This window comes from Protobothrops mucrosquamatus, unplaced genomic scaffold (genome assembly GCF_001527695.2).
Source record: "Protobothrops mucrosquamatus isolate PMUCROS unplaced genomic scaffold, P.Mucros_1.0 scaffold3145, whole genome shotgun sequence".
Taxonomy (NCBI): domain Eukaryota; kingdom Metazoa; phylum Chordata; class Lepidosauria; order Squamata; family Viperidae; genus Protobothrops; species Protobothrops mucrosquamatus.
This window is the reverse complement of record NW_015389145.1, coordinates 218338-230382: the sequence shown is the minus strand read 5'-3', so window position 1 is coordinate 230382 and position 12045 is coordinate 218338. Positions and strand designations below refer to the sequence as shown.

The 12045-nt window shown below is 48.4% G+C and overlaps 2 protein-coding genes and 1 non-coding gene across 3 annotated transcripts in view; 2 read left to right on the top strand and 1 right to left on the bottom strand.

Annotated features, from left to right (window-relative positions):
- The window catches only part of LOC107297086 (histone H3-like), a 92444-nt gene that overhangs the window by 11996 nt on the left and 68403 nt on the right, over positions 1-12045 (bottom strand). The window lies entirely within an intron of this gene.
- TRNAG-GCC lies at positions 1249-1319 on the top strand. Its single transcript has one exon. It is a non-coding gene; the product is annotated as a tRNA-Gly (tRNA).
- Positions 1759-11185, top strand: LOC107297085 (transcription initiation factor TFIID subunit 9-like). Its single transcript, XM_015826442.1, has 7 exons — positions 1759-1818; positions 3175-3256; positions 4838-4974; positions 6547-6681; positions 8084-8165; positions 9990-10103; positions 10823-11185. Exons 1-7 carry the CDS (start codon positions 1768-1770, stop codon positions 10990-10992), a joined length of 771 nt encoding a protein of 256 aa, XP_015681928.1. The 5' UTR covers positions 1759-1767; the 3' UTR covers positions 10993-11185.

Sequence of the window (12045 nt, the reverse complement as noted above, 5' to 3'; positions counted from 1 at the left end):
CCCCCTGGTCACGGCCGACAAATGGTCTTCCAGTGTCAGCCGCGGATCCAGGAGGACACCCAAGTTGCGAGCCCTCTCTGAGGGGGCCAAAGTTTCGCCCCCTATAGACAGCGATGGAATCAGCTGGCTATGCCGGGGCGCCGGCAACCACAGCCACTCGGTCTTGGAAGGGTTGAGTCTGAGTCTGTTCCTCCCCATCATCGCACAGTCAGCCAGATGTTCAGACTGGATTTGGCATTTTGTCTACCTATTGAGTCCTTCCCAAGGACCTGGGATAGGCAGATATGGATGTTTGATGTTATTACAGATATTGTCGCAGGATGGAAGCAGTTCCTAGCAAGGCCGCCTTTTGCAATTGACTCATGGCGAATTTGTCAATGCCGATGATGGTGTCCAAGTGGTGCTCCAGATGTTTTGGGATTGCACTCAAGGCGCCTATTAACTATTGGTGCCACCCTTGCTTGCTTTTGCCACAGTCTATTTCTATTTGTAGGTCTTTGTATTTTGTTATCTTCTCCAGTTCTTTCTGCTGTCTCCAGGCAATAATAATAATAGTAATAGTAATAGTAATAGTAATAGTAATAGTAATAGTAATAGTAATAATAATAATAATAATAATAATAATAATAATAATAATAATAATAATAATAATAATAATAATAATAATAATATTGTGTTTCGCTGACTGTAAGAGAGGGGGACAGATTGCAAAAATTAGAAATGCATTTTGACTCCCGGGAAGGGAAAAGAAAGATTTCTTGTTGCTGAATGAGTCCCTTATAAAAGAATAGTTCTGCAACCAGTTGTTTTTGATACTACAAGTAGTCCTCTACTTATAACTAACTATTCCTTTAGCAACTGCTTGAAGTTACAGGAGCACGGAAAAAAGGGACTTAGGACCGTCTTCCACACTTATGACCGTTGCAGCGTCCCCGTGGTCACGGGATCAAAATCCAGACGCTTGGTCAACTGACTCATGTTTACAACGGTTGCCTTTTCCAGGGTGATGTGATCACATCCTGTGACATTCCGACAAGCAAAGTCAAGGGGGCAGTGATTCACTGAACAATGGTGGCAAGGAAAGGTCGTAAAAGGGGGCAAAATTCACTTAACAACCATCTCACTTAGCAACCGAAACCCTGGACAGAATTGCAGTCGTAAGTCGAGGACTAAGCTGCAATGACCTTGGCTTTCAAGCAGGCAGCAAGAAAATCTATAGGAAGTGTCGCAATAATTTCTCCTAACGGCGCATTGGTGGTTCAGTGGTAGAATTCTCGCCTGCCACGCGGGAGGCCCGGGTTCGATTCCCGGCCAATGCAACGAGATTTTTATTTTTTTATTTTTTTTTACACTTTGATTCGTTGGCGATTCAGTTTCTCCCTGCAGGGTTGAAGGAGACGCCCGTTTTCCTTGCAACGCACCATTTCCACTTCAACGGGCCCCCCTCCCTACGGTGCAAACCCAGCCAGGCATCTACCTCTCACCACCACTGGGGACTTTTATGGCTGCCATTAAAATCCAACGTGGGACTACAACTCCCATCGTGCCAGCCGGAGCGGGAGATGCATGGCAGGAAAGCAGGGGAAAAGGTTGCACGAACATCAATCCAGGCTCTACTCCCAAGCATAAAAATGGAAGGAAGAGGGCAAAAAGAGCGAGAAGCCGGCTTCAGTCTCGCGACTGCGCACGCGCCCCAGCGCTTCCGGGTGTGGGCGCGGCCGCGCATGCTCTGTTCCTCCTCCTCGGCGGATGGTGCCCGGCGCCGTGATGGAAGCGGGGAAGATGGCGTCGCCCAAGAGCGCCCCGAAGGATGCGCAGGTGGGGCCGGGGAGAGGCTGGGGGGAGCCGGGAGGCTTTTGCTGGTGCGGGGGCCGAGGGGGCAGCGCCGCCTCTCTCTGTCTCTGCCTGCCCGGCGCTGGCGCTGCTCCCCAAGTGGACGATGGGCTTTGTAGTCCGAGGGCTCGATAATGGGGGAGGGGCGGGGGTCTCTCCGCTGCATCTACCCCGATTTACTCTGCCTTCCTTCCTTCCTTTACATTCCTTCCTTCCTCCTCCCTCGCTCCCTCCCTCTTCCTTTCCCATCTCCTCCTTTCCTTCCTTCCTTCCTTCCTTCCTTCCTCCTCCCTCGCTCCCTCCCTCTTCCTTTCCCATCTCTTTCCTTCCTTCCTTCCTTCACATTCCTTCCTTCTTCCTCCCTTGCTCCCTCCCTCCTTCTTTCCCATCTCCTTCCTTCCTTTCCTTCCTTCCTTTCTTCCTTCACCTTCTTTCCTTCCTCCTCCCTCCCTCCCTCCTTCTCATTCCCATCTCCTTCCCTTCCTTCCTTCCTTCCTCCTCCCTCGTTCCCTCCTTCCTTCTCCTTCCTATCTCCTTCCATCCTTTACATTCCTTCCTTCCCTCCCTCCCATCTATCTCCTTCCATCCTTTACATTCCTTCCTTCCCTCCCTCCCATCCATCTCCCTTATTTTCTTCTGCCTCCTTCCTTCTTTCTTCCCTTTCTTTCATTCCTTTCTTCTTTCCTCTTGTCCTCCCTCCCTCCCTCCCATGTTTTCCTCCCTCCCTCCCTCCTTCCTACCTACCTACCTACCTTCCCATTCCTTCCCTCCCTCCCTCCTTTCCTTCTATTGCTCTTCCTTCTTTCCTTCTACATCCTTCCTTCTTCCCTCCCTCCCTCCCTCTACTGTGGCTCCTGGGGTGTTGTTTACTCCCTCTTTGCTAAAAGCGTCCTGGTCACCCCTTTGCACCCTCTCCCTGCAACCTGAGGCCGGTTCCAGGTGCACCGGATGGCTGCCAGTCCGAGGACCGGCTTTAGAAAACACCTTGTAAGTTTTTAAGCCCTCGGAGCTTGACTCCGAGCAGATTCCCCTTGGAAGACCTGCCTTCTCCCTTTTCCTGACTGATTGTCCAACGTGGCTCAAGCCGAGCCGATTTCTTTCAAGCCCACCAACCACGATGAACTTAACCCAAACTGGACAAATAGAAAAGGAAAAACAGAGATCTAAATTGTTTGGCGGCGGGAAGAAGAAAGGAGTAGGGAAGAAAATCCAGAGAGGAGCTTTAGAACTTTGCTTAGTTTTCAGAGGCCAAGAAACATTAGGAAAAGGAACACTAGGAAAAGTCTGTTTGTGCTGCTGTTGTTGCTGTGCAGTGCCTGACGATTTCATTCTGTTGCACAGGTGATGGCCCAGATCCTAAAAGATACGGGAATTACCGAGTATGAACCGCGGGTTATAAACCAGATGTTGGAATTCGCATACAGTAAGTGATCCCCTTGGTCGCCTCTGCGTGTCCGTACACCGCCCTGTTTGCTCGCTCTTTCCCACGGAGGCAGAATCCACAATAACAAATTCCCTTTCAAAAACCTCGGAACGGAGTCTGCCTCCTTGAGCGGCTTACGCTTAGATGCCCTAAATCATCCCAAATAAACCAGGATTCCCAGACTTTCTACCACAAAATAAAAAGAGGCAGCTGGAGTGCCAGGGAGACCAAGATCTCAAGGCTGTTAAAGCCGAATTTCTTTCTAGAGAACAGGCCTCTGCAAAAAACCTTTCCTTCTGGGACACGATGGGTTTTCCAGAAGGGGCCTGATCTATTTTTCAGTGCCGTTGTAACATCGAACGGTCACTAAATGAATGGCTGTCGAGGACTTCCTGTGTCCTCGTGTTCCTTTGTCATTGTTTATTTGATTCTATTATTTTACTTCCCTTCTGTTTACACCAGTGGTTCTCAACCTGTGGGTCGGGACCCCATTTGGGGTCGATCGACCATTTCATGGGGGTCGCCAAGCAAGACTGTCCGCCATTTTTTTTGTCCGCCATTTTTTTTTGTCCGCCATTTTTCCCCCTTTTCTGGCAGGTGCCTTACCTCCCTTGGGCTGGGCCAGCTGGTGGTCGGCCTACTCCGTCTCTGCCGCTTGCCAGCTACGCCTCGGCCGGCGCAGGGGGCGGAACCACGCATGCGTGGCGCTCCCGGGCAGGGAAAGTCCTCGACTTACGACCAGTTTAGTCCTCGACTTACGACCGGTTTAGTCCTCGAATTACGACCGGTTTAGTCCTCGACTTACGACCGGTTGGGGTCGCGGCATTAAAAAGGTTGAGAACCACTGGTTTACACTGCTTTCATTTTCCCTTCCTTCCTTTCTTTCTTTCTCCTCTCCCTTCCCTTCCTCTTTCTTTCTTTCTTTCTTTCTTTCTTTCTTTCTTTCTTTCTTTCTTTCTTTCTTTCTTTCTTTCTCCTCTCCCCTCCCCTCCCCTCCCCTCCCTTCCTCTTTCTTTCTTTCTTTCTTTCTTTCTTTCTCTCTCCTCTCCCCTCCCCTCCCCTCCCCTCCCCTCCCTTCCTCTTTCTTTCTTTCTTTCTTTCCCTTGTACACGGGTATATGAGGAAAGTTATGTTCAGCAGAAAATCAGCAGAAAATGTAAGATCGCTGATCATCTGCCTGCAGTTTTAGGATGGGAAAGAGTATAAGGAGTTGGGACTGGACCTGATTGATTTGCCACTGGCCTATAGCTGTCCTTGCTGAACCTGCTATGTGACTGGACCTCATTGCAATGGGTTACTAATGTAAGCGATGTTGTCTTATTACGTTTGCTGTGTTCCAAATTATTAGCAAAATAAACCTCTGAATCTTAAAGTAAGCATGAATTGTTTTGTGTTGCTGTCTCTCGCCTTTTTCACTGGGTTTTCCCCACCCCAGTGCGTCCTGATCGGTTGCGTCTGTGGGAACAATAACCCGTTAGGGAAAGTGAGAGGCAGGCGATGGGAAGACCGGCTGCTGTGGCCTCTGGTGCGAATCTCTGCCTTCTCCCTTTTCATCTGCTTTTTTTTGTTTCCCTGAAAAAGGATACGTGACGACGATCCTGGAAGACGCGAAAATGTATTCCAGCCACGCCAAAAAGTCGAGCGTCGATGCGGACGACGTGAGGTTGGCCATCCAGTGCCGGACAGACCAGTCGTTCACTTCCCCACCGCCCAGAGATGTATGTTTTTCAAATCTTTTTAGTTCGAATCTTGCCTTAGGCTGGGGAAAATGGAATTGCTGTTTTGGGGGAAGGCGTGTCTAGGGAGATTCTCAGTCATCCAGCTCATAGTTATGGCAAAAGGTGGTGTTTTTTTTCACGAGGCAACTGGACTTTCTTGGTTTTTTTTTTGAAGACGTTTTGCTTCTCATCCCAGAAGCTTCTTCAGCTCTGACCGGATGGTGGGGAACGGAAGGATTTATACTCCTTTGCAGTCATCTGGTCATTTGCCTTCTTTTAGAGGGTCGTTGAGGCCACTTGGAGGTTTATCTGTGTCCTCAGGGTCAGCTGAATGGTGCAAATGGGTGTGGAGCCTTCTTGGAACTGCTGAAAGGACTGTGTTGTAGACTGGAGATGGATGGTGTCGTGTCCCTCCCCCTCTGTTGAGGGAGGGCTGTTCAGTTTTGACCTAGATGGCCTCTTTGACCCCCTCTTTCAAACCGGCGGTCCTCTCTGTCAGCAAAGTCCACATTTTGGACAGAGAGGACAACACAGCCCATTCAGCAGTTCCAAGAAGGCTCCACACCCATTTGCACACTCAGCAACAAATATGATCAGGGAGCTGGAGGCTAAAACACATGAAGAACGGTTACTGGAACTGGGGATGTCTAGTTTAATGAAGAGGAGGACTATTGGGGACATGATAGCAGGGTTCCAGTATCTCAGGGGCTGCCCTAAAGAAGAGGGAGTGAAGCTATTCTCCAAAGCCCCTGAGGGCAAGACAAGAAGCAACGGATGGAAACTCATCAAGGAGAGAGCCAACTTATTCATTACTTTCTGACAGTGAGAACAATTAATCAGTGGAAGGGCTTGCCTGCAGATGTTGTGGGTGCTCCAAATCTGGAGGCCTTTAAGAAGAGACTGTTTGTGTATGTGTGTGTGTGTTGTAGGGCAAGGGGAGAAGAGAAAAGGTCAGGTCTCCCTTCAGAGCCATAGGTGGAGCAGCTGAAGGTGTGATTCGGCACCCAAATATATAATTACATATTGTTTTTGTGATTAATCACTATGCTTTAATTATGTTCAATTCGTAACAATGAAAATACATCCTGCATATCAGATATTTACATTACGATTCATAACAGTAGCAAAATTACAGTTATGAAGTAGCAACGAAAATAATTTTATGGTTCAGGGTCACCACAACATGAGGAACTGTATTAAAGGGTCGTGGCATTAGGAAGGTTGAGAACCACTGTCTAGGGTCTCCTGCCCGAGCAGGGGGTTGGACTAGAGGACCTCCAAGGTCCCTTCCAACTCTATTATCCTCCTCTTCCTCCTCCTTTTCAAGAAGAGACTGGACAGCCACTTGTCTGAAATGGTCTAGGGTCTCCTGCCCGAGCAGGGGGTTGGACTAGATGACCTCCAAGGACCCTTTCAACTCTATTATCCTCCTCCTCTTCCTCCTTTTCAAGAAGAGACTGGACAGCCACTTGTCTGAAATGGTCTAGGGTCTCCTGCCCGAGCAGGGGGTTGGACTAGATGACCTCCAAGGACCCTTCCCACCTTACTGTTCTATGTCTCTGTGTCCCACAGTTTTTGCTGGATATTGCAAGGCAGAAAAACCAGACCCCGCTGCCTTTGATTAAACCCTACTCGGGACCAAGATTGCCTCCAGACCGATACTGCCTGACAGCTCCAAACTACAGACTGAAGTCTCTGCAGAAAAAGGTAAGGACATTTATACTAAAATGGGCCCTTTTGTGTGGCTGGCAGAAATCCAGATTTACCTACCTTCAGTGGGGTGGAAAATATCCTTTAAAAAGCTAGCGTTTAGAATCACGGCCCGTTTCCCCATTTATAGCTTCTTTGTTTAATGATCTAGGCCAGCATTCTGGCTGGGGAATTCTGGGAGTTGAAGTCCACACATGTTGAAAAGCTGCCATGCTTGAAAAACAAAACAACAACAAACCCAGAATTAAACCGACTTTCCAGGCAAGCTTTTACACAATTCATGTTCTTGAGACAGAACTTTCCCAACAGGGTGGGCTCCACGTCGGATGGACTTCGATTCCCATCATCCCCCGGCCTGGGAAAAATGGACATGAGTCCGGCGGGGCCTAGTTAAGGAAAAGCTGCTTTAGCATTTTCTTTAGATCCTGATCCAAAGTCCCTTGTGCTCAGAAGGGATGTGTGGATGTCTAGTGGGGAGATCTGATCACTGTTGGGATTAATCATTAATTAAGCGGTGGATGCTCCCAACACTGGAAGTTTTTAAGAAGAGACTGGACAGCCATTTGTCTGAAATGGGATAGGGTTTCCTGCCTGAGCAGGGGGTTGGACTAGATGACCTCCAAGGTCCCAGCTTTATTATTCTGTCATTTTTTCCTTCCTCCCTCCCTCCTTCCCTCCCTCCCTCAACACTGGAAGTTTTTAAGAAGAGACTGGACAACCACTTGTCTGAAATGGAATAGGATTTTCTGCCTGAATAGGGTGTTGGACTAGATGACCTCCAAGGTCCCAGCTTTATTATTCTGTCATTTTTTCCTTCCTTCCTTCCTTCCTTCCTTCCTTCCTTCCTTCCTTCCTTCCTTCCTTCCTTCCTTCCTCCCTCCCTCCCTCCCTCCCTCCCTCCCTCAACACTGGAAGTTTTTAAGAAGAGACTGGACAACCACTTGTCTGAAATGGAATAGGGTTTCCTGCCTGAATAGGGGGTTGGAGTAGATGATCTCCAAGATCCCTTCCAACTTTGTTGTTGTTATTATTATTATTGTTATTAGAATTAGAATTATTAGAATTATAATAATTCTCGTTTATTCTAATTCTAACAATTAGAATTAGACTTTGCTTGTCAAAGCTTGTCGCAAAAGGGTGGATCGATCACATCACACACACATATACCGGAATGCTGTGATTTGTCATAACTATGCATCTGAATTTTGATCCCAGGACCGTGCGGGCGCACCAACGGTCGTAAATGTGAAAAACAGTCCTGTCTTAATTGTGAAAGATGGTCCTAAAGTCCCTTTTTTTCAGGGCTGTTGCAACTTGGTCACTAAATGAACCGTTGTAATTCGAGGACGACCGTAGGCTCTGCAATTTCGACCGACTCTTGGTTCTGCTTTTTCCCCAGATCTCATCGTCCGCTGGGAGGATCACCGTGCCCCGGTTAAGCGTTGGCGCCGTCACCAGCCGGCCTAGCACACCCACCTTAGGTAAGATGCCCCTCCATTTTTTTGGGGGGGAAGGAGGGGGCTGTCTGATCATGGCTTTCCACCCGCTTTCCCTTCTGTGATGACCCAGGGCACAGCACAGAGGCAACGCAGTCAGCTGGCAATTCAAACCGCCCTTTAATTGCTCCAAATTTTCCCCAAACTCTCCCACGTTTCTGGCAAGCCTCCAAACACAGGAAGACACACACACACCTTCAGCCGCCTCTGGCTGCAAGCAGTTTCGCATACAGTCTGATTAGGAGAGGAATTTACTCAAGGCCACAGAGATAACAAGGAATGACACATACACCATAAACCTAGCTAGTCTGTGTGAATACACGCTTGCCTGAACAGTTTCGGAAGGGAAGCCAAAATACAGTCCGAGATCTTCGAATATCCAAGCAATGTTGTCAGCCAGTCCAATGGTCAGAGCTTCCGGGTTTCCAAGCCGAAGTCACAGAACAAGAGATCAGCAACAACACACGCAAAACTCCAAGGAATCAGTGTTTCTTCCCGACAAATGCCCCTCCCCATAGCGTCTCCTTAAATCTCAGTCTCCAGGTGTTCCTTGTGGAGAGGGGCGGGACGCTCTCCTCCCTAGTAGTAGTTGAGCCTGCCTGCGTTGTTCCCTCCTTCTCTCCACTCTCCGTGCTCTAGGATCAGGAGGGGGTGGCCCTTGCTCATCGCCTGAACTCTGTCTCTCCCGTTCATCCTGTCCCACTCCTGATGGGCCCTGGCCTGCCTCTGCCTGCTCTTCCCCACATTCCTCTGAAACCACAGACCCCTCTCCCTCGACCTCCATAGGGTCCCATTCTCTGACGGAAGCATGACACCTTCCTCAAAGTCTTGTCTCTTTATATGCGGCTATTCCACGGTGCTCCAGCAGGTGGCGGCAACACCTTGCCAAGCTTGGCTGATCTAGCCGGCTTGGATCTTTTAATACTGGGATGGGAGACCACCAGGAGACCACCGGTTTTACAAAACAAATATACCCCCCCAAAAAAAACCCCCACTTCGGAAGAAGAAGAGCAGGAAACCGTTGAGGTATTCTTGCCTGCTTCTTGTCGAGCATCCAGTTTCCATCAGTAGTTCTTCTCTTTGTCTGGTTTATTCTCCTGCTCCAGCAGGGGGTTGGACTAGAGGACCTCCAAGGTCCCTTCCAGCTCCATTCTGATTGATTGATTGAAATGGTCTAGGGTCTCCTGCCTGAGCAGGGGGTTGGACTAGAAGACCTCCAAGCTCCCTTCCAGCTCTATTCTGATTGAAAAGAGATTTAACCCTCCCTTTTTGTTTAATGCGTCCTCTTAACTTTTTCAAGCCGCATGTTTATTTATTTACCAAATAAATAAACAGCGAGATGTGTGGCACAGAAAGGGACCATGAAGGTCCTCTAGTCCAACCCCCTGCTCAGGCAGGAAACCCTACACCATTTCAGACAAATGGCTGTCCAGTTTTTCTTAAAAACGTCCGGCGTTGTAGCATTCACAGCTTCCGGAGGCAGGTTGAAATTGAAATTGAATAATAGATGATAGGCTGAAGTAAAAAAAAAAAAAAAGGTAAATCAACCTAATAAAGAAGATATACAATTAATCCATCTGAGTTTACCAAATAGATAAAACAAGCATGTGAGCTAGCAAGCTGATTGGATTGGGGGAGGGAGTGGTTTGCTGGGGAGGCTGGATTTTTCTCAGCCTTATGGAGCCTGGAGTCCTGAATTTGCCAGCGGTGGGTGGGTGGGTGGGTTGGGGGTCTTCTTCTAGGCTCTCCTTCGCTGCCCTTCCGGTCTGACCTGCCTCGCCTCGAATTGTTGTTTTTCCCCATTTGCAGGACCCCCTTCGGCGCAGGCGGTCTCCGTTTCGGCCAAAGTCGGGACCCCCGTCTCGCTAACCGGACAGAGGTTTACCGTCCAGATCCCCACCTCGCAAACATCTGTAAAGTCAGGTGAGGGGTTTTGAGTGTTATTTTGGGCAGGGGGGGAGTGAGAAGAAGGGAGAAGGGCATCTATCTATCTATCTATCTATCTATCTATCTATCTATCTATCTATCCGCGCATCCATCTATCTATCTATCTATCTATCTATCTATCTATCATCTATCTATCTAATCTATCATCTGTCTCTATCTGTCTGTCTGTCTATCAAACTATCTATCATCTATCTATCTATCCATCCATCCCTCACTCCCTCTCTCTATCTAGTCTCCTTCCCTCCCTCCCTCATCTATCTATCTATCTATCTATCTATCTATCTCTCTATCTCTCTCTCTCTCTCTATATATATATATATATATCTATCTATCTATCTATCTATCTATCTATCTATCTATCTATCTATATCTATCTATCTATCTATATCTATCTATCTCTATCTATCTATCTATCTCTCTCTCTCTCTCTCTCTCTCTCTCTCTATATCTCTCTCTCTCTCTATATCTATCTCTCTCTCTCTCTCTCTCTCTCTCTCTCTCTCTCTCTCTCTCTCTCTCTCTCTCTCTCTCTCTCTCTCTCTCTCTATCTATCTATCTATCTATCTCTATCTATCTATCTATATCCATCTATCTATCTATCTATCTATCTATCTATCTATCTATCTATCTATCTATCATCTACCTCCCTCTCGTGTTTTGTGTGTCTGCTTGATCCTCGCTCTCCCTCTCCCCAGTCGCCCCCACCACCCCCACCGTGCAGAACGTCCTGATCAACCCCTCGCTGATCGGCTCCAAGAACATCCTCATCACCACCAACATGGTCTCCGCCCAGGGCGCCATGGGCGAGGCACCCAACCTCTTGAAGCGGAAACATGAGGAAGAGGAGGATTATGACGTCTTATGAGCTCCCGTGGGGCTCGACTTTCCCCCCACCTCAGCACCCCCCACCACGCTCCTTCCAAAATCTTGCGCCAAACCAGGTGCATTTTCAACCGGGGCACCACCCGAGACTTAAAAAGGTCCACCTTTTTGGCGTTTCCCCCAAAATTACGCTGGAGGGACCCTGAGCTGTTTGCAGGCAGGAGAGGTGTGTGTGTGTGTGAGTTGGGGGGGGCTCTCAAAGGAGGAAGAACTGAAGCCATCCACACACACCCCGCCTCGTAAAAAGACAGTGCTGTGATTTTAATTAGGTGGATAAACTGCATTTATCTGTCTTCATCTAGCTTGGAAGGGAAACGAAATTGGACTACAGAGCTATCGGGTTCACACAATCGTGTTTTTTTGTGTGTGTGTTATTTGAGGTCCCCTGTCCTGTTGTGGGAAATCCCTTCCGCTATCTCCTGTGCGTGTGTGTGTGTTAAGTCATCCGTCGTTCCTGGCTGAGACCGGGATGCGAAAGGAGAGGAAGTCCATTTTTTCCCCGGTTTTTTTTGTGTGTGCTTTTTGTTTTCTGAAAGGGACGGAACAATTTTGGTGTGGCACAAAACCACCTCTGGCAAGTTTTGTTCTGTTTGCGTCACCCGGAAGAGGACAGGACCTTGTGTAGCTGCAAAGGATTGTCGACTTGCCTCGCTGTTCTTTCCGGTTTTAAAGGCCCGGCCGCAAAAATGCGTCCCTCCTTGCCGTTCTTTTGTGGGTCACCGCCACGAACAGCCACAATTTTGTATTTGAGAGCTGCGTTCTAAATTAAACATGTTTTTTTTCTCCCTGAGGAATAATGCAACAGAGATGTTTGGGGTTTTTTCCAGAGATTTTTTTGTGTGTGTGAGTTTAAGGCTGGAAGGATTTGCTTCTGGGGGAGAGGGGGGGCTCTGCAATCTTCATTAGCCCTCGAAGACCCTCAGTGGGGCCAGTGCAAAGCCACCGTTCCCATAGTCCCCCCCACCCAATAGCATTTGGCTATGCTGTAGAGAGCAGTGGTCCCCAACTTTTCCAGCTTGGTGGATCCCCGAAGGTG

Coding starts and splice junctions, on each gene's coding strand:
- LOC107297085 (XM_015826442.1), top strand. CDS start 1,768: ATGGAAGCGGGGAAGATGGCGTCGCCCAAGAGCGCCCCGAAGGATGCG. Junction 1,819..3,174: donor GCGCCCCGAAGGATGCGCAG/GTGGGGCCGGGG, acceptor TCTGTTGCACAG/GTGATGGCCCAGATCCTAAA. Junction 6,682..8,083: donor TGAAGTCTCTGCAGAAAAAG/GTAAGGACATTT, acceptor CTTTTTCCCCAG/ATCTCATCGTCCGCTGGGAG.